At 38.5% G+C, this 23054-nt stretch overlaps 1 protein-coding gene across 2 annotated transcripts in view; it reads right to left on the bottom strand.

Moving 5' to 3' along the window:
- Positions 1–23054, bottom strand: part of AFG1L (AFG1 like ATPase) — a 225537-nt gene that overhangs the window by 120853 nt on the left and 81630 nt on the right. For both annotated transcript variants that reach the window (XM_032858264.1, XM_032858265.1), the window contains 3 exons: positions 20454–20555; positions 19159–19289; positions 3416–3515 (listed from right to left, as the gene is read on the bottom strand). In XM_032858264.1, the coding sequence (XP_032714155.1) occupies positions 3416–3515; positions 19159–19289; positions 20454–20555 (333 nt within the window). The remainder of the gene's footprint in view (positions 1–3415; positions 3516–19158; positions 19290–20453; positions 20556–23054) is intronic.

Genomic DNA, 23054 nt, shown 5'->3' with positions numbered 1-23054 from the left:
CTATCTTTCAGATCTATCCTCTTCATATCCATAGGTATCACCTTATATCAGACTTTCTGAACCTCCGAACTACAGACATTTTTGGCTAAATAATTCCTTGTTGTGGGGGGTAGCCATGCATATTATATGATATTTTGGCAGAATTTCTGGCTTCTATAGAATGACTAGAGGCCGATAGCAGTACCCAACACCACCCTGCCTAGTTGTGACAACCAAAACTACCTTAACATTGCCAAACAGCCCCCTAGGTGACAATCACTGCCTTATAACAAGCTAGCACCACTTCTCACCCAGTGTACTGCAAGATCTCCTAAGATGTCTTCTCTGAGGCCACCATATTAACGCACCCCACTCTGTAACCATTCTGTACACTATACCCAGTGATAGTCCACCTCTGATCTTGTCAGTCCCCACTTAAAGTACTTCAGTATCTTCCCATTTCTCTTAGAATAAAATCCAAAGTCCTTATTACAGCTTTATAAAGTCTAGCTCTCACTTCTCCAGATTCACATTGTGCCTCACTGCATCCTATTCTTCCCCTCCTCCGGTTCTCCCGCCGCACTGGCTACCTTTCAATTACTCACATGCGTCATGCTCTCTCCAGCTACTGGGAGAACTCTCTGGCGAGAAGATTCTTCCCCCAACTCTTGTAACACTCCAAGAATTAGTAGATACTATTTTATTTTTTTTAAAGATTTTACTTATCTATTTGACAGAGATCACAAGTAAGCAGAGAGAAAGACAGAGAGAGAGAGAGACAGAGAGGAGAAAGTAGATGCTATTTTAAAACAGTTAACAACTTATGTTGGGGCTCTAGATTAAAAGCTGTGACATAGGGGTGCCTGGGTGGCTCAGTGGGTTAAAGCCTCTGCCTTCGACTCAGGTCATGATCCCAGGGTCCTGGGATCGAGCCCCACATTGGGCTCTCTGCTCAGAGGGAAGCCTGCTTCCTCTTCTCTCTCTCTGCCTGCCTCTCTGTCTACTTGTGATCTGTCAAGTACATAAATAAAATCTTTAAAAAAAAAAAAAAGTTGAATGCATTTTGTTGGTTGGAAATCAACCAAGTTGTTGGTCCTTTTTCTAGGACAGGGTACAAAAAGGTCAGGGATGACCAACAAGGAGAAATGATAGAGGACAATGTGTTAAAGAGTCACAATATCTAGGTTCTAACATCTTCTCTGCCATTGATTACCATGTGATTTGTTGTTAATTTCAATTAACTTTTCTGGTATACAGTTCTATCAGTTTGAATACATGTAATCACAACCACAATTGGGATGCAAAACAGTTCCATCACCCCCCCAACAAAAAATCTCTCATTTTGCCCCTTTGCAGTCAAATGCCTTCCACTGACCTATTTATTCTTTGCCCTACACATTTATCTTTACCTGGAATATATATACATGCCATCTTCTTTATATTAAAATATTAAGCCATTCATGATGATCACTTGTCTGCCAAGGCCAAAAAACCAAATATGTAACGGTATCCCTTCTATGGTTCACATTTGTGGTTAATGCCCAGTTTTTTCAATTCCACATCTTAACCTTTCAGTCTTCTCTGGAAAAGTGGTTCTACATGCTACCCTGGTGGGCCTGTAACTTTGCTCACTCTACAAAGCTACGAGCTCCAGAATGTTCCTTAACATTTCCTTGTGGCAGTCCTTCCGCAGTTTATCACAGCCAACTGCAATTTTCTTTTCAGCGGTCTTTACTGGTGGTAAGGGAGGCGGCAAGCTTGTTCTAGCACCTTGCTAATTAGAAACATAGCTTGTCACTGAGTGTCTAAAGATAATACTGATGACATTATTAGGTCAATAGTCAGCTAAAGGAGAGTCTTGATAAATGATGTAATATGAAAAAACTCACTGCCTTGTCTCATAAGGTTTCCACCCTGGTAAATCATAAGAACGCTCTCCATAAACTTATATAAATTTTAATAAACGCTCCTAACAGAATCATTCACAATTTTCTTGTAGTATAACAGATTAGGTATAATTACACTTGTTTGAATTAACTGGATTCAGAGATATTAGTAATTGGGGTGCCTGGGTGGCTCAATCCGTTAAGCACTGGACTCTTGGTTTTGGCTCAGATCATGATCTCATGGGTTGTGGGACTGAGCCCTGCACTGGGCTCCATACTCAGCAGGGAGGCTGCTTAAGATTCTCTCCCTCTGCACCACCCCCCACTCACACTCTCTCTCTAAAATAAATAAATATTTTTTTAAAAAGGTACTAAGTAATTAATGTCTCCCACAAGTGCTTCTTTGTTGTTGTTTTTTTTAAGATTTTATTTATTTATTTGAGAGAGAACATGAGGGTGGAAGCAGAGGGAGAGGGAGAAGCAGACTCCCCGCTGATCACGGAACCTGATGCGGGGCCGATCCCAGGACCCTGGGATCAAGACCCAAGCTCAAGGCAGATGCTTAACAACTGAGCCACCCAGGTGTCCCCACAAATGCTTCTTTAGAGATTAAGTATTAGAAACTACTTATATGCAAGCAAGAGTTAAGTCTTTTTCTAAGATTCAGTTAGGAGTTTTCTATCTTTTATTTCATTGAGTTTCTTTTATGACCCCTAAAAAGCTATTAGAAAGGCTTGTATTTCTGAGACAGAGAAACTGAACAATTCCATAAAAATCTGCTTTTTGCTCCTCTTCCTGCTTCTATTCTTGCTAGGACCTGCACCCCCACCCCATTTTACACATGCCTCAGAATGCAAATAGTGTATGTCCTCCTTGTAAGGGATAAGAAGTTCACGACTTCTTCAAAACAAATAACATCTAAGGAAGGACCAGATGACAATGACTGAACAAAGCTGTCAAATGTGTATTCCAGACCACCAGCGCTAGACATCTCAACACCAAGACACCTCGGCTCCAAGCAATAACGCCCGGGGCTCATCTTCATTCTCACTGGCTCCTGGATGCCTGAGAGGACACATACACCACACCATGATCCTTAATAAAAAATGCCAGACCCCAAATAAAGACAGAACTCATCCTCCTTTCTTTTCCATGTCTCCCAGTCGCTTCGTCTGTATCTGCCCTCTCTGTACATTCAATAAACTCTGCTCTCACTTCTTTCTGCTTTGCATTTGCATCCTGCACAAAGCCAAGGACCCTCTTGGCTAGTCCTACAGGACTCCCTCCAGGTCTTCAACATCATTTTTTGATATGAACTTAAATCAAACAGTCAGAGAAAAACAGCAAGTCTGTCGAACACAGGGGATCACATGGATTTACCTCACTAAAAATACCAACTGATTTTTTAGATTAAGTCCTTTAAAAATTAATGATAAGCAAAGTCATCAGATTTTATTAACACAGTAAGATGAATATAAAAAGTATAGATTTTTTCAAAGCTTATTAGTTTCCACCTAATTGGATGAGACTAGCACAATGTTTGTTTTTACCTTCCGGTGGCCTGTTGGATGTTGCCACAACGACGACCCCATTTTTGAACAGATTTTCAAAAAGCTGTTTCAGAATCATGGCATCAGCAATGTCAGTGACCTATGGACAACAACACATTTGTTTTATTTTAATTTCACTTCTGCTCTAACAAATTTGCTAATGGCTCATCTTTTTTTTTTTTTTTTAAGGATGGAAGTGAATTCCAAGAGAAAAATTCTAATTATCACCATGAAGAAAAGAGTAGATAATTAAAAGCATTAAAGACTGTATGGTAGTCTTTTAAACTTGACTCTTTCTTGCAAGCCTATCATTTCTAAGCAAATTATCAAATGGTTCTATGTTAACTTCTTTTATAAACTACAGGTGGAAAGCACAGATAATTGTCCTAAACATTTAGGAAGTCTGATTAATTAGAACTAACATGACCAAATCCCTCCTCCTACTCCCATCACACACTCCATCCAACCCCCCCACCCCTCAGGGCAAAAAGAGGAGAAAGAGGGAAAAAAAAGAAAAAGAATAAGAAAAAAAGAATAATAAACAAGCCAATTGAGATTTCTAATACCTTTCTGGCAAAGGTCCCTGAAAAGGTGACTTTAAATGGTCATGGGACTTTAGAAATAAGGACAAATAGCCAGTGAGACATAATCAGCTGCTGTTGAAAATAGAATGATATGACATAGATACTATTGTGCAATTGTTGCACAAAACAATTCAACAGATGGCCCATCACAAAAATAAGCAATTTCATTGTTCTTTTTAAGTGCCTTCTATTACTGTCCATGAATAATCAAAAGGCACTGCAGTCACTTCCAGCACAGCCAGCCTCTGCTAACCTTCGCAAACACAAATATTCCTTCTATTAAAAAAAGAGAGAGAAAGAAAAACCTTACAAGCATGGTTCATGCAGGACTTTAAAAAATTACTTCTGACAAAAGCAGAAATGTGTAATATAGATAAAACCACTCCATCTAAGTTACAGAAATGCATATATCTTTTCTAAATTTTTTAAAAATCCAAAATTAACAAGTAAGCTTACTAACTTTTTAAAAAGCTTTTTAAAGTCACAAAGAAATAGAGAAATTAAGGAGGGAAGGAAGTTGAGTTCAAAAACAAATGTATAGTAAAGGTAGATATTAATCATTGCACCTTCCCTTATAAATGTAATAATATGGGTTTTAGATACTTTTCGAGTAAAAATATTATGATCTCTAATAGCATTTTAGATCATCATAATAAAATCTGTTTTATATTCACAAAACATATACAATAAATACCATTGTTATTTTTAAACTATGTTAGAGCATAGAAATTAGGGGAATTCTTTCAAATTAGATCAAAATACTTAAAGTTACCAACTGAGAGGTTGTATAACACAACAACCAACCACCTGGCTTACTCAGGTCTATGTCAGTTTTCGCTTTTCAGCTGATGTTTTATGCAAAAGTTTCATTATTCCTTTCCCACTTGAACAAAAACCAAACCAAACCAGGAAACAGGGATGTGCAGAGCTTTTTTTTTTTTTTTTTTGGTCTTTTTTTTGCTGTCTTAGGCTATAACTTTAAAACATTAACTAGAAAACTCCTGAAGATTCCTTAAATTAAAAAGACTTCAGGAAATTACAGAGTGGTGATTAAAATGAAAAGGAAAGTCGTACTATTTAATTATTTAGGAAAGTGATATTTAATTTGGAGCTTAGGATCACTGTCAAATTTTGCTTCCGCAAAAATACTCACAGAGAAGGCCCTTTTCAAATGCTTAGACACCAGTGGCATTTCTGATGAGAAAGCAAACAAGCTTGCAAATTTTAGAAGCAAGTGCACTTTTAAATTGGATTCCCAATACACTGACTTTGAAAGAGAATGCTATCAATTAAAAGTTGCCCAATTTTAGAAAATAAAAATGGTCATTTGACTATCTCACCAATGTTTTTGAAAAAAAAAATTAAAAACAGCTTTCGTGCCCTACGGTTTAGAAAAGTGAAGAGACATTTAGCTTGTAACAGTGCAAAGGTTTAAGCTGGAAGTTGAAGAAAAGCAAACAATAAAGACTTGTGGTTGAATCATAATTTGTTGTTTTTGTATTACAAAATGTCTTTGCTCAACCAGAGTAAATTAACTTGGAGAAGCTATGGCTAATTAATAAAGCAGGAGTCACTTGGGGTAGCCGGGTGCCAATGTATACTCTTTTGATCTTGTCCCTGCACTTGCTCAGCTTTGCTGGGGAACAGTAATTTTACAGTAGAAGTGAACAGAAGACAATTGGCCACACATTCTTGGAGAGAGGGCTTTTTTAGCACCAGGCATTTCATTACCACCAAGAACAAAAGAGAAGGCTACAGATTACCAATAAGGGTAGTCTGCTAATACAGAGAGGGGGAGACATTTCATTAGCATTAAAGAGAAAAGATTTTTTATGACCTAGAGTTGCTTTCCATTATGACTCACTTAAGTAAAAAAGAAAAAAAAAAAAAAATCTAATGGTTAATTTACATATGTAAGTGCCTGAGTCTCAGTCACCCACTGATTGGTACAGTGCCATGTAATGAGTGACAAACATAAGCATGCATTATCAGTAATTAGTATTAGCACAAAAATAAGCACCTATTTTTTATTAGCAGTTTTTAATAGCTTTCCTGTTTTACAAAAACGGTCAAAACTATTTTTTAAATGATATTGATAGCTTATAGAGGAGAATTTTGCATGATATTCTGCTCATCAGAATCCTTTTTTTTTTTTTTTTATTTTAGACTCTATTAGTAAAACATCTATCCAGTGGCCCTGAAAGAGACAGGAAAAAATAACTTTCAAGAAAAAAAATCAGTTTCTTTCAGTATTATACCTTCAGAATCATAAATGGTTTAACAACAACAACAAAAAAGTAAATATTCAAAGTCAACATAACAAAGACCCTAAAGAAAACTTTGAGGAAAAGCTGCTCTTTTATCTCAGCAACTAGAACACATAAAAACAATCTACCTAGACAAATTTCTCAAACAGAATGTAGTATATTTGACAATCTGGCAAAACTGAAATGCTATACTTAGTGAAATAACCAAGCTAATGAGGAATACATTGTGCAAATGTAATCTGAATGCTGTCAAAACATAACACAAAAATTCCCCAAATTCAAGAGCACATGTATTCTTGTTTTTAAGCAGCAATAATTCTCTTTCAGCTCCCTAGTAAAATAAATATTATATTAATTAACACCACCTAAAGGCCAATAATACCTAGTTAAAAATCAAGAACTAAGAGGATTCAATTTTAGAAGTGAAGTGGTGATTGTAGACATACAATTGTTAAGAGTAAAGTGCCTAAAAAATTCTTTTCTAGTAAATCAGCAGTGTACTGTACCAGGATTAATAGGGCTTAAGGATAATTTTTAGGTCCTATCATTAAAACATCTACTGAAAGTCTATCCAGCTCCAGATCTGTATATTTAAATACATAATACAAGACATCATGTGCCAAAGAGAACATGTAACATTGCTGTTACTACTAGTGCATTAGAGCACTAATGATGAATTCAAACTGAGTTACCAGCTGTGTAACCTTGGACGAGTTAGTTAACTTCTCTGACCCTTTATTTCCTCATCAGTATAATGAAGGTAGTAATAATACCTATTCTGCAAAATTGTTACGATCCTTACAGTAAATCCTCAAGAAATGTTAGCTAGGACTATTATCTGTGTATGGTATATATCCTAGTATAATTACATGTTATGTATTGAATTTTAGCTGTCGATGGAACAGTACACAGCACAGTAGTTAAGAACATAGGCACATAGTACTCAACAAACAATAACTAATGTTATAACAGAATATACATAATAGGTGGGATGTAAGCATTCCAATAAATGGCATTGTCTCAAATAGTTCATAAAAGATGAATTTTAACTAGTTACTAAACAAATGTAGAAAAATTTCAACTATGTTATTACTTAAGGAATATACATTAAAACAACGACCTACCATTTTTACCTATTAAGCAGCAATAGCTTTATCTATTAGACAATAGCTTTAATCTATTAGACAAAAAATGTGAAGATAAATCAGAACGTTGACAGGCAAATTATGAGATATTATTCTATATATGGGAAGTGGGACTTATTTGAGAGACTACTTCAATATTTATCGTTTGGTACTGGGATTTATTCATTCATTCTTTCACTCATTATTACGCATTCGCTCATCCTCAAACATTGTTCTAGACAACTGAGATACATCAATTACCAAAACAAAGACTTCTGCTTTCAAGAGTACATTATTATACATATATAATATATATAATAAACAGTAAATATAATTAATATATATACGCATGTCAGAATGTGATATATGTTTTTTTTTAAAGAATGGTTTTAAAAAGGACAATAAGGGACTTTGGTTAATGGCAAACCACAATTTTGTAAGACTAGGCCTTGTTAAGGTAAGGAAAGATATGAAGAAGTGAGAGACTCTTTGAGGGGGTCTGGGGGAAAATGCCCCAGGCAGAAATTTCAGTGCAAAGGCTCTGCTTTTTTGTTCTAAGTTATGTGGATGTTGGGAACCAGAGTGCTGCTACAGCAATATTTTGGGGGTATCCTTTTACCTCTGAATTTTAGAAAAAGGAGACAAGAAGAGATCTAGATTAGAAAAAATCCAGTTTGGGTATGCTAGAGGAGCTTTTCTAAAACCAGAAGAAGACAGTCTAGATATTGAACTTGGAGATCCAGGTTCTGCTCAGGGATCACCTCTGTCCTTAGTGGACTTATTCTTGCCCTTACACTCTTAGTTTCTCTGGTTCTTCTCAACAGCAGGTATATACGGATAATGGCCTTTTCTCACATATAGCGGTAAACTCCAGGCTTGGAGGCTGGAATTGCAGAGGAAATAAAAGAACAAAACTACTAATATTTTTCATCCTAGGACACGCAGGCCAACTTTGTTCAAAGGCAGAGGGTTCTCTCATGTTGTCAACTCTAACATAATAGAATGCTACATTCCAGTAGCACTTGTCATCAAATAAAAGCAATCAATTTGATATTCAGTCTGGTTTTAGTATCTCTGAGCATATCTTCATCAGAGGCCTAGTGGGAAAGAAGCATTTGGTATAACATCCACTATTAGCTATGGTTCCCAGATCCAGCCCCATCAAGGCTGTTTGCAAGCAATAGGCACAGGAGATTGAGCCAAAGTAAAGGGGTTTACTGGAGACTCCAGGATGCGAACAGCACGGATAACACCTGCTGGCAACGGGAGCCGAGGTAGCTCTGGAGACCTCAGCAGCTGTCCAAGAAGCAGCCTTGTAGCCCCCCGCTAATGTGAGTCAGTTATTTCCTATGTGTCTTTCTTCCTGCTTCATTATCATCTGGGACCTGACCTCAGTGCCTTTTTTTTTTTTTAAGACTTTATTTATTTGACAGAGAGAGATCACAAGTAGGCAGAGAGGCAGGCAGAGAGAGAGAGGGGAGGAAGCAGGCTCCCTGCGGAGCAGAGAGCCCAATGTGGGGCTCGATCCCAGGACCCTGGGATCATGACCCAAGCCGAAGGCAGAGGCTTTAACCCACTGAGCCACCAGGTGCCCCACCTCAGTGCCTTTTAGTTCAAAGACACGAGACAGACGACATGACAGGCCCAATCCCCAGCGCCCACCATACAAGTGCAATGTTGTTGGCAAGCTTGTAGACTTGGTATTCATAGATCAGATGTCCAGACATGGTCCATTTGACTGTGGGTCAGATCGTGTCCTACAGTATGGGATAAGGCTCTTTATTTAAGGCAATTGGGATGGATGAGTAAACAAATGAACATCAAACCAACTCTGGACGGGGCAGGCGATGACCACTCGATATATCAACTCTCTCTTTGTTAGCAAGCAACATTTTACAACTGAGGGGCCTATCCCCCTCCAGATCTCCTTTATAGTTAATATGTAATTTGAAAAATCATTTTTATTGCTTGCCTTTCTTTTGCAAGACCCACTCATTTAGAACATGAGCATTCTGAGAGTTGCTTTTGTTGCCTTCTTCCCAACCATGCATTGACACTCTGAAATCTGAACTCAATGGAGAACGCCCAGTGCGACCAGAGAGGTTTCTGTTAGGGCTTCAGTATTAGGGTGGCATTATGACTTTCATGGGTCTTAGGCATTTCTACCTTCATGAGTCCTTTCCTCAATGAGAAAATGCATTTGAGGGGTACCTAAAGAGGGGTGGCTCAGTGGGTTAAGTGTCTGACTTTGATTCAAGGCATGATCCTGGAGTCCTAAGATCTTAAAAAAAATTTTTTTTTAAGATCAAGTCCAGCATTGAGCCCCGTGATTAGCAGGGAGTCTGCTTCTCCCTCTCCCTCTGCCCCTCCCCCACCTCCCCAGCTCATGTGAACAGGCACACTCTCTCTCAAATAAATAAATAAAATCTTTAAAAAAAAAAAAAAGAAGAAAATGCATTTGAAAATATGTGTGTTTACATTCATAAATAATATTTTATGACTGGGTTGGTATAAAATAAATAGAGATACAGGCTAAATTCATTATGATATGTTCATTTTTTTCTGCAAATTTTAAAAGAAATTAAAATATTTTCATGGACCCCTGAAAGTATCATGGTCCCTAAGTTCTGTGCCTAATACACCTAATGGGTAATTTGGCCTTGCTTGCAATTAATTCTCTGAGGATCTCTTTTGCACCATCAAATAGTCATCGGGTCTTAACCTTCTTAAATAGTCTTGCCAATGGTCTGTGTGTCACAGCAACAGACCAATCTTTACTCCAAATGTTTTAAAATTTGCATTTTTTACGCTAAAGGTCATGATTTTTATATGATACCAAGGAAATTCTGATGCCTCAATATTCCTCATCTACATGAATATAATAACTATTTTATGGAATTTTAAAAAATATTTTACTTATTTATTTGCCAGAGAGAGATACAGTGAGAGAGGGAACACAAGCAGGGGAATGGGAGAGGAAGGAGCAGGGAGCCTAATGAGGGGCTCGATCCCAGGACCCTGGAATTATGACCTGAGTCAAAGGCAGACACTTAATGACTGAGCTACCCAGGCACCCCTACTTTATAGAATTAAATGAATAATGATTTTATAGACATAAAAACACTTTGTAAACCATGAATCATTTTACAAAGTCTAGGTATTAATATAAAAAAATAACTTCAATGTCCTAATCAAAAATTTAACTGTGCTAACTCAAGATTTTTGGGCAATAATGTGATTAAGAGATCATAATGAGGAGGAGGAGGAGTCAAGATGGCAAAGAAGTAGCAGGCTGGGGGTACACTGGTAGCAGGAGATCAGCTAGATAGCTTATCTAAACATTGCAAACACCTACAAATCCAATGGGAGATCGAAGAGAAGAAGAACAGCAATTCTAGAAATGGAAAATGAACCTTCTGAAATGTAGGACTGGCGGAGAAGTGAATCCAAAGCAATGGGAAGATAGACCGCGGGGGGAGGGGCCGGCTCCCGGCAAGCGGCAGAGCAACGGAGCACAAAATCGGGACTTTTAAAAGTCTGTTCCGCTGAGGGACATCCTCCACAGGCTTACCCGGGGTGAAGCCCACACGGGGTCAGCGTGGCCTCAGGTCCCGCAGGGTCACAGAAGGATCAGGGGGTGTCTGAGTGTCGCAGAGCTTGCAGGTATTAGAGCGGGGAAGCCGGCTACAGAGACAGAGCCGAGGAGTGACTCTCAGCTCGGGGTTACCTTGAACCGGTCGCAGGCTCAGTCAGCTCGGAGCGCGGCCGGAGGCCAGGGTAACGGGAGTTATTGGGCGCTGTTCTCTGAGGGCGCACTGAGAAGCGGGGCCCCGAGCTCTCGGTTCCTCCAGGCCGGAGACTGGGAGGCCGCCATCTTCATTCCCGCCCTCCAGAACTCTACGGAAAGCGCTCGGGGAACCAAAGCTCCCGAAAGCAAACCCGAGCGGATTACTCAGCCCAGCCCCTGGTAAGGGCGGTGCGACTCCGCCTGGGGCAAAGACCTTGAGAATCACTACAACAGGCCCCTCTCCCAGAAGATCAACAAGAAACCCAGCCAGGACCAAGTTCACCTACCAAGGAGTGCAGGTTCAATACCAAGGAGAGCAGCGGAATTCCAGAGGAGGAGAAAGCAAAGCACGGAACTCCTGGCTTTCTCCCATGATTCATTAGTCTTGCAGTTAATTTAATTTGTTTTTTTTTTTTTTCATTTTTTTTCTTCTGCTAAATTTTTTTTAAACTTTTACCCTTTTCTTTTTTAACGATTTTTAACTAGTTTATCTAATATATATATTTTTCTTTTTTATATTTTTTCTTTATTCATTTTCTTTTTTTAATTTTTTTTTTCTGAACCTCTTTTCATCCCCTTTTTCCCCCCAACGATTTGGGGTCTCTTCTGATTTGGTTAAAGCGTATTTTCCTGGGGTTGTTGCCACCCTTTTAGTATTTTACTTTCTTCTTCATATACTCTTATCTGGACAAAATGACAAGGCGGAAAAATTCACCACAAAAAAAAAAAAAAAAGAACAAGAGGCAGTACCGAAAGTTAGGAACCTAATCAATACAGACATTGGTAATATGTCAGATATAGAGTTCAGAATGACAATTCTCAAGGTTCTAGCTGGGCTCGAAAAAGGCATGGAACATATTAGAGAAAACCTCTCAGGAGATATAAAAGCCCTTTCTGGAGAAATAAAAGAACTAAAATCTAATCAAGTTGAAATCAAAAAAGCTATTAATGAGGTGCAATCAAAAATGGAGGCTCTCACTGCTAGGATAAATGAGGCAGAAGAAAGAATTAGTGATATAGAAGACCAAATGACAGAGAATAACGAAGCTGAGCAAAAGAGGGACAAACACCTACTGGACCACGAGAGGAGAATTCGAGAGATAAGTGACACCATAAGACGAAACAACATTAGAATAATGGGGATTCCAGAAGAAGAAGAAAGAGAGAGGGGAGCAGAAGGTATATTGGAGAGAATTACTGGAGAGAACTTCCCTAATACGGCAAAGGGAACAAGCATCAAAATCCAGGAGGCGCAGAGAACCCCCTTCAAAATCAACAACAATAGGTCGATTTCCCGTCACCTAATAGTAAAATTTACAAGTCTTAGTGACAAAGAGAAAATCCTGAAAGCAGCCCGGGAAAAGAAGTCTGTAACATATAATGGTAAAAATATTAGATTGGCAGCAGACTTATCCACAGAGACCTGGAAGGCCAGAAAGAACTGGCATGATATATTCAGAGCACTAAATGAGAAAAACATGCAGCCAAGAATACTATATCCAGCTAGGTTATATTTGAAAATAGAAGGAGAGATTAAAAGCTTCCAGGACAAACAAAAACTGAAAGAATTTGCAAACACCAAACCAGCTCTACAGGAAATATTGAAAGGGGTCCTCTAAGCAAAGAGAGACCCTAAAAGTAGTAGATCAGAAAGGAACAGAGACAATATACAGTAACAGTCACCTTACAGGCAATACAATGGCACTAAATTCATATCTCTCAATAGTTACCCTGAATGTTAATGGGCTAAATGCTCCAATCAAAAGACACAGGGTATCAGAATGGATATAAAAAACAAAACCCATCTATATGTTGCCTATAAGAAACTCATTTCAGACCCGAAAGGGGTCTGAGGGGGTGGAAAACAATTTACCATGCTAATGGGCATCAGAAGAAAGCAGGTGTGGCAATCCTTATATCAAATCAATTAGATTTTAAGCCAAAGACTATAATAAGAGATAAGGAAGGACACTATATCATACTCAAAGGATCTGTCCAACAAGAAGATCTAACAATTTTAAATATCTATGCCCCTAACGTGGGAGCAGCCAACTATATAAACCAATTAATAACAAAATCAAAGAAACACATCAACAATAATACAATAATAGTAGGGGACTTTAACACTCCTCTCACTGAAATGGACAGATCATCCAAGCAAAAGATCAACAAGGAAATAACGGGCTTAAATGACACACTGGACCAGATGGACATCACAGATATATTCAGAACATTTCACCCCAAAGCAACAGAATACACATTCTTCTCTGGTGCACATGGAACATTCTCCAGAATAGATCACATCCTGGGTCCTAAATCAGGTCTCAACCAGTATCAAAAGATTGGGATCATTCCCTGCATATTTTCAGACCACAATGCTCTGAAGCTAGAACTCAATCACAAGAAGAAATTTGGAAAGAACCCAAATACATGGAGACTAAACAGCATCCTTCTAAAGAATGAATGAGTCAACCAGGAAATTAAAGAAGAATTGAAAAAATTCATGGAAACAAATGATAATGAAAACACACGGTTCAAAATCTGTGGGACAGAGCAAAGGCAGTCCTGAGAGAAAAATATATAGCGGTACAAGCCTTTATCAAGAAACAAGAAAGGTCTCAAGTACACAACCTAACCCTACACCTAAAGGAGCTGGAGAAAGAACAAGAAAGAAACCCTAAACCCAGCAGGAGAAGAGAAATAATAAATATCAGAGCAGAAATCAATGAAATAGAAACCAAAAAAAACAACAGAACAAATCAATGAAACTAGGAGCTGGTTCTTTGAAAAATTAATAAGATTGATAAACCCCTGGCCAGACTTATCAAAAAGAAAAGAGAAAGGACCCAAATAAATAAAATCATGAATGAAAGAGGAGAGATCACAACTAACACCAAAGAAATACAAACAATTATAAGAACATACTATGAGCAACTCTATGCTAACAAATTTGACAATCTGGAAGAAATGGATGCATTTCTAAAGACATATAAACTACCACAACTGAACTAGGAAGAAATAGAAAACCTGAACAGACCCATAACCAGTATGGAGATTGAAACAGTCATCAAAAATCTCCAAACAAACAAAAGCCCAGGGCCAGACGGCTTCCCAGGGGAATTCTACCAAACGTTTAAAGAAGAATTAATTCCTATTCTCCTGAAACTGTTCCAAAAAATAGAAATGGAAGGAAAACTTCTAAACTCATTTTATGAGGCCAGCATCACCTTGATCCCAAAACCAGACAAGGATCCCATCAAAAAAGAGAACTACAGACCAACATCCTTGCTGAACACAGATGCAAAAATTCTCACCAAAATACAAGCCAATAGGATTCAACAGTACATTAAAAGGTTATTCACCACGACCAAGTGGGATTTATTCCAGGGCTGCAAGGTTGGTTCAACATCCGCAAATCAATCAATGTGATACAATACATTAATGAAAGAACAAGAACCATATGATACTCTCAATAGATGCTGAAAAAGCATTTGACAAAGTACAGCATCCCTTCCTGATCAAAACTCTTCAAAGTGTAGGGATAGAGGGCACATACCTCAATATTATCCAAAGCCATCTATGAAAAACCCACCGCAAATATCATTCTCAATGGAGAAAAACTGAAAGCTTTTCTGCTAAAGTCAGGAACACGGCAGGGATGTCCATTATCACCACTGCTATTCAACATAGTACTAGAAGTCCTAGCCTCAGCAATCAGACAACAAAAGGAGATTAAAGGCATCCAAATCGGCAAAGAAGTCAAACTAACACTCTTCGCAGATGATATGATACTATATGTGGAAAACCCAAAAGACTCCACTCCAAAACTGCTAGAACTTATACAGGAATTCAGTAAAGTGTCAGGATATAAAATCAATGCACAGAAATCAGTTGCATTTCTCTACACCAACAACAAGACAGAAGAAAGAGAAATTAAGGAGTCAATTCCATTTACAATTGCACCCAAAACTATAAGATACCTAGGAATAAACCTAACCAAAGAGGCTAAGAATCTATACACAGAAAACTATAAAGTACTCATGAAAGAAATTGAGGAAGACACAAAGAAATGGAAAAATGTTCCATGCTCCTGGATTGGAAGAACAAATATTGTGAAAATGTCTATGCTACCTAAAGCAATCTACATATTTAATGCAATTCCTATCAAAATACCATCCACCATTTTTTTCCAAAGAAATGGAACAAATAACCCTAAAATTTATATGGAACCAAAAAAGACCGCGAATAGCCAAAGGAATATTGAAAAAGAAAGCCAAAGTTGGTGGCATCACAATTCCGGACTTCAAGCTCTATTACAAAGCTGTCATCATCAAGACAGTATGGTACTGGCACAAAAACAGACAAATAGATCAATGGAACAGAATAGAGAGCCCAGAAGTAGACCCTCAACTCTATGGTCAACTCATCTTCGACAAAGCAGGAAAGAATGTCCAATGGAAAAAAGACAGCCTCTTCAATAAATGATGTTGGGAAAATTGGACAGCCACATGCAGAAAAATGAAATTGGATCTTCCCTTACACCACACACGAAAATAGACTCAAAATGGATGAAGGACCTCAATGTGAGAAAAGAATCCATCAAAATCCTTGAGGAGAACACAGGCAGCAACCTCTTCGACCTCAGCCGCAGCAACATCTTCCTAGGAACATCGCCAAAGGCAACAGAAGCAAGGGCAAAAATGAACTATTGGGATTTTATCAAGATCAAAAGCTTTTGCACAGCAAAGGAAACAGTTAACAAAACTAAAAGACAACTGACAGAATGGGAGAAGATATTTGCAAACGACATATCAGATAAAGGGCTAGTGTCCAAAATCTATAAAGAACTTAGCAAACTCAACACCCAAAGAACAAATAATCCAATCAAGAAATGGGCAGAAGACATGAACAGACATTTCTGCAAAGAAGACATTCAGATGGCCAACAGACACATGAAAAAGTGCTCCATATCACTCGGCATCAGGGAAATACAAATCAAAACCACAGTGAGATATCACCTCACACCAATCAGAATGGCTAAAATTAACAAGTCAGGAAATGACAGATGCTGGCGAGGATGTGGAGAAAGGGGAACCCTCCTACACTGTTGGTGGGAATGCAAGCTGGTGCAACCACTCTGGAAAACAGCTTGGAGGTTCCTCAAAATGTTGAAACTAGAACTACCCTACGACCCAGCAATTGCACTACTGGGTATTTACCCTAAAGATACAAATATAGTGATCCGAAGGGGCACGTGCACCCAAATGTTTACAGCAGCAATGTCTACAATAGCCAAACTATGGAAAGAACCTAGATGTCCATCAACAGAGGAATGGATAAAGAAGATGTGGTATATATACACAATGGAATACTATGCAGCCATCAAAAGAAATGAAATCTTGCCATTTGCGATGACGTGGATGGAACTAGAGGGTATCATGCTTAGCGAAATAAGTCAATTGGAGAAAGACAGCTATCATATGATCTCCCTGATATGAGGAAGTGGAGATGCAACATGGGGGTTAAAGGAGTAGGAGAAGAATGAATGAAACAAGATGGGATTGGGAGGGAGACAAACCATAAGTGACTCTTTTTTTTTTTTTAAGATTTTATTTATTTGACAGAGAGAGAGAGATCGCAAGTAGAGAGAGAGAGAGAGGAGGAAGCAGGCTCCCTGCCTAGCAGAGAGCCTGATATGGGACTCGATCCCAGGACCCTGAGATCATGACCTGAGCTGAAGGCAGAGGCTTAACCCACTGAGCCACCCAGGCATCCCCCCATAAGTAACTCTTAATCTCACAAAACAAACTGAGGGTTGCTGGGGGGAGGGGGTTTGGGGGGGTGGGGTTATGGATATCGGGGAGGGTATATGCTATGGTAAGTGCTGTGAAGTGTGTAAACCTGGTGATTCACAGACCTGTACCCCTGGGGAGAAAAATACATTATATGTTTATAAAAAATAAAAAATAAAAAATAAAAATAGAGATATATACTGAGAAAAAAAAGAGAGAGATCATAATGAGAAAACAAGAGATGGCCTTCACTGATTTATCACTGACTTTTACTGTCAACAACATAACTGTTAACTCAGTACTAAACGAGGCCCTTCTCTTTATGCAACACATTAGTGTGCTTGGTACACTTCAGAGCAGAACATAAGCCCTTCTTTGGAAGACCTTTGTAGAAGGTGGTGGGATGCCTGTGTGGCTCAGTCAGTTAAGCATCTGCCTTGGTTCAGGGCATGAACTCAGGGTCCTGGGATCGAGTCCCACATCAGGCTCCTTGCTCAGTGGGGAGCCTGCTTCTCCCTCTGCCTGCACTTCCCATGCTTGTGCTGTCTCTCTCTCACTCTCTCTCTGATAAATAAATAAATAAAATCTTAAAAAAACACAAAAAGGTGGTGAATGTCAGGCTGTCTTTTTTTTTTTTTTAAGATTTTATTTATTTATTTGACAGAGAGAAATCACAAGTAGGCAGAGCGGCAGAGAGAGAGAAGGGGAAGCAGGCTCCCTGCTGAGCAGAGAGCCAGATGCGGGGCTCGATCCCAGGATCCTGAGATCATGACCCGAGCCAAAGGCAGAGGCTTAACCCACTGAGCCACCCAGGCGCCCCATGTCAGGCTGTCTTAATATGACTGAAAGGAGAAAGAAAGAAAGATTCCTCCTCCCCAGATGGCTCAGTGTAACACCATTCCTGGTGAAAGTTCTTCTTTCTCATCTATCATAAATCAAGACCATTGTTAGGTAACTACATCAAGTTGCTAAAGAAGACCTATCGTGCCTCATTTGAGATAAAGACAACCTGGCCATCTTATCTTCCCAAGAAAGCAGGTTTTTAAACACAGAAGAATAAGAAATAACTCACTACCAGTTTAAATGCATAATTTCAGACACTCTTAAAACTGTAAGAAGCTTTACAATTCAACTAGGACAGTCCCCTTACTTCATCACAAATGTGTTGTGAAGCTTAAATAACATGTGTGACTCACCCAAGGCCCACCACAGAATAGGCACAAAATAAATGTTAGCTTCCTACCCCTTCAAAGTTCTCTGGACCTTTATTCTAGGCAATCAGACACAGCACTCAGCTCCAGAAATACTCAAAAGCTCTGGGTGAGAAGCCCTATTTTTAAGCTTATATTCAGTAGTTGTGGATTTTTCTATTTTCATTCCAAAAATCAGTTGCTCTTATGGTAAGCATTATAGAAAAATCAATTGCTACATTTCAGAACCAGTAAAATAAAGCAAATAATTTTAGGTTAAAAATAAATTCTTAACCTAGAGCATTTATTATTATTATTATTATTATTAAACACTGGGATACAGAAAAAGCGTAAGACCTGGCATTTGCCTGCATGCCATATTTGCTCTCATAAGAAATAAAAATCAGAAAATAACTTATTACCCATTTAAATGCACAATTTCAGAGAATCCTAAAACTAGCAGAAACTCTGAAAGTTCAACTAAGGCTAACTCCCTCCTGTCATCATAAACAAGTTGTGAGACTTAAATGAGATGTGTTAATCACTTGTTTTTTTTTTAATATAACACTTAAAAAAAAAACCACACAAACATCTTTAAAGACATTATTTTGTGATCATGACATTATCACCACCGTGGTTCAGGTACAATGTAAATCCATGATTCTAACATAGGGGTGGGCAAACTTCTCCTATAAAAAGCTGAGTAGTAAATATTTTAGGTTCTGTAAGCCACTAGCGGTCTCTGTTGCATTTTCTTCTTTATTAAAAGACCCTTGAAAAATATAAAAATCATTCTTTTCTCACCGGCCATACAAAAGCAGATGGGCCAGATTTGCTCTGTGTGAGCCATGGTTTGCTAATCCCTGGACTACACAGTAAAATAAAGTCATAAGCGGTATCAAAGCAATTTATAAAACAATCATAAAATCAGGAACAGAATTTAAATCTTCACATGTCATTCAGAATATGATTCCACGACTATGAAAATCTCTACCTTACCTGAAACTCATCGAAACATAGGAGACATGTTTCTTCACTGATTTCTTCAGCTATGGGAGCGATTGGGTCATATGATTTAGCCATGAATCCCGGTTTCCTTTTTGGCAAACTCTGTTTAAGGCGGTGTATTCCTTTAATGGATGAAATTAAACACAAATCAAATACTGTATAAATTGTACATTTTAGGCAACTATAATGTATCTTTTAAATTTCTAAATGAAGCCTTAGTGTGAACACCAAAATTAAGTTTAAAGGCCACATAAAATCAAATGTGATCATTGAAAACTAGTTGTATTTTCTCAACCTCAAAATAGGTTGTTCACTTCTTCATGCATTCCTGAGGTTGCAAGGATACTTGACAGTCGTTCCATCCCCACCCTTCAGTCACTTCAGAGATGACAAAGTGACAGCCTAATGACAAGATGGTAACTAGACGTATCAACAGATCATCAGCCTTACTGCCGAGGGTTTCAGGGATGCGGACAGAGGAGGTGATCCTGCTTATGTCTGGCATACGTGATCAGGATGTTCCCTTATCTCTAGGCAATCCCACTTCACTCCCTGTATGTGTACTAAACCCTGGAAGTATTAGAAGAAAAATACAATGTTTTTCTTCTCATGCCCTGAAGAGGTTACAATATAGCGGGTAGACAAATAATGCACAACCAAAATAACCTGAGAACACGGACAAAGCAGTAAGGCATACATACACACACATGAATGCCTACCTGCCATGGTGACCAAGACGAAAGGACCTAATCTAGAAGGATTTCTTGAAATAAGTGAGTTTTTAACATTTCTTATTGATCCTTAGTACAAAGAGAAAATACCCGACCTTAATATAGTAACCTCTCTTCTCTTAATGGGAAGTACTGAAGTTGTCTTTAAAACCAATGTTAAGGGGCGCCTGGGTGGCTCAGTGGGTTAAAGCCTCTGCCTTCGGCTCGGGTCATGGTCTCGGGGTCCTGGGATTAAGCCCCGCATCGGGCTCTCTGCCCCGCGGGGAGCCTGCTTCCTCCTCTCTCTCTCTCTGCCTGCCTCTCTGCCTACTTGTGATCTCTGTGTGTCAAATAAATAAACAAAATCTTTAAAATAAATAAATAAATAAAACCAACATTAAATACACCACGAGTTGTTTCGTGATAGCACAAAACAAACGAAACCAAATAATACCTCACTTTAAGCACACTAATTTTTTAAAAGATTGAAAGATTAAGAATTTTTTGAAAGATGATGAAACTGTTTTGTGGTGTTTGCCCACTTAAAAATCCCTTCTTTTAGACCATTTCACTTACTTTCATGAACATCTAGCATGAAACCATGAAAATGAACCCGCTTCTTCCTCTTCATCTCCACATAAGCATAAAACATGTCCATCACCATTGTTTTCCCTGTACCTTAAAAAAAAAAAAAAACAACTATTAAACAGTATGTACTGATTGCTCTAATGATTGTTCATTAGCTTTGGGATAATGAAACCACTCTTCTGCTGGAAAGCTTAAAACTATGTTACTTTTTTAGAAAGGAGTGTTTATTTTTTATGTTAAAGGAGCTAAAAATAAAATGTTGATATTGCTCTTTTCTGTCAAAATCCTGTTATTAGAAAATACAACATTTACTTAACATTACAGGGACAATTTCCCCCAGAGAACTGTGTAAATCCACCAGCAAGAGCTACAGATTATTCTTTCTTTAGTTGCTCTTCCAAAAGACACCAATCTGAATAAAATAACTTAATCAATTAAGTAAATATTTATTGGGCCATAATAAGCAAGAGGAGCAGTCTTTGGGAAATTCAAAGATGAAAAATAAAAAAATAAAGATTAGTATCTAACATAAATGCTGAAAATAAATAATAGATGTATGTTAGAACTGCAGAATTGCCAATTTTAACACTTTTTTGGGTAGGTTTATCTTTATTTCTCCTTGTGTATCCTACAATATTTCCTTTATCAATGTTGATACTATGTTCTATTTAAGTTTTTTATTTTAGTTACAGTATAGTCAATATACAGTGTAATATTAGTTTTTCCGCATACAATATAGTAACTCAACACTTCATACATGGCCTGGTGCTCATCATGAGAAGTGCCCTCCCTAACCCCCATCACCTATTTCACCCATCCCCCACCAACCTCCCCTCTGACCACCATCAGTTTGTTCTCAATAGTTAAAAGTCTGTTTCTTGGGGCGCCTGGGTGGCTCAATGGGTTAAGCTTCTGCCTTCTGCTCAGGTCATGATCCCGGGGTCCTGGAATCAAGACCCCCGTCGGGCTCTCTGCTTGGTGGGGAGCCTGCTTCCCCCTCTCTCTCTGCCTGCCTCTCTGCTTACTTGGGATCTCTCTCTCTCTGTCAAATAAATAAATAAATAAATCTTCCCCCTAAAAAAAGTCTGTTTCTTGCTTTGTCACTTTTTTCCTATGCTTCCTTTGTTTTAGGTTTTTAAGAACATGTCCTTAAGATAGAACACTTTCTTAAAAAGCTGAGAACATTAATCTTTCAAATTGAGACCTACTTAAAGAAACTGAAACCATTAAACCTTGTAATTTCATTGTCTAATTTTCAACACTGAAACTTTTAGCCATTGTGATTGCTTTAGTAATCAAAGAGTCACTTTAACAAAGTATGCACAGAAAGTCTTCTTCCCTCGCAGAAAGCCCAGAACTTTGGGGACCTTGGTAGTACACAAGCTCGGGTCAGACCCAGCATTCCTCAGCAGGCCAGGCCAGGACAGGCTGGTACTGTCCCCCATCCTCACGGCTTCCCCCAGCACCAGCCCATGCCAGTGCGCATCTGCACCTCACAGGAGCTGCGAGTAGTCACAGGTAGCTCAAGATGTGAGACCTAAGTCTTAAATCTATTTGGCTTTCCTCCATTCCACAGGACTTTGAGCCCATGCTTATCTGAATCACCAGAAAGTTTTTTGTATATAAAAATACAATTCACCAAACACATCTGGTCATTAATGAAGAAACCAATTTGATTTAAAGGGAAATTTTTTGCAAAAGTATTTAATACAGGCACCTGGGTGGCTTAGTGGGTTGGGCCTCTGCCTTTGGCTCAGGTCGTAGTCTCAGGGACCTGGGATTGAGGCCCACGTCAGGCTCTCTGCTTAGTGGGGAGCTTGCTTCCCCCTCTCTCTCTGTCTGCCTCTCTGCCTGCTTGTGACCTCTCTCTCTGTCAAATAAATAAATAAAATCTTTTAAAAAAATTTAATATAATATTTCTTGATACACTGAGTGGCAGCAGATTTAAATCATTACATTAATGCGGGGTGCCTTGGTGGCTCAGTGGGTTAAAGCCTCTGCCTTCGGCTCAGGTCATGATCCCAGGGTCCTGGGATCAAGCCCCGCATCGGGCTCTCTGCTCAGCAGGGAGCCTGCTTCCTCCTCTCTCTCTGCCTGCCTCTCTGCCTACTTGTGATCTCTGTCTGTCAAATAAATAAATAAAATCTTTTAAAAAAAATCATTACATAATGCAAAAATTTAATAAAATTTTTAAATCTTCTGCATGAAAAGACAGTATATTTGTAGATCCAGGAAAAAAGTCATGATCTAACCAAAAATGTGAATAATATATATTTGAGTGTAATCTTTGTGTTCCTCCTTAAAAAAACAGGCCTAAAATATAACAAGACCATCATATAAAAAACTTCTAGAGATAAAAGCAAAAAAAATCATAAAGGCAAAAATGGCTACATGAAATTTAACCATCTGAATATCAAAATCACTATAAATAAAATTAATATCCTTATTTATTAATCAATATATTGTTACTGAGTACCACATGTGAGGACCTATCCTGGGTGCTCAGGATCTGGAAGTAAACGAAACAGACAAAAATCCCTGTCTTCATGAAACTTGAAAAACTAACCTTACATATCTTTAAATATGAAG

This window comes from Lontra canadensis, unplaced genomic scaffold, assembly GCF_010015895.1.
Source record: "Lontra canadensis isolate GAN:19392208 unplaced genomic scaffold, GSC_riverotter_1.0 scaffold14, whole genome shotgun sequence".
Classification (NCBI taxonomy): Eukaryota; Metazoa; Chordata; class Mammalia; order Carnivora; family Mustelidae; genus Lontra; species Lontra canadensis.
This window is presented reverse-complemented; position numbering and strand designations above follow the sequence as displayed.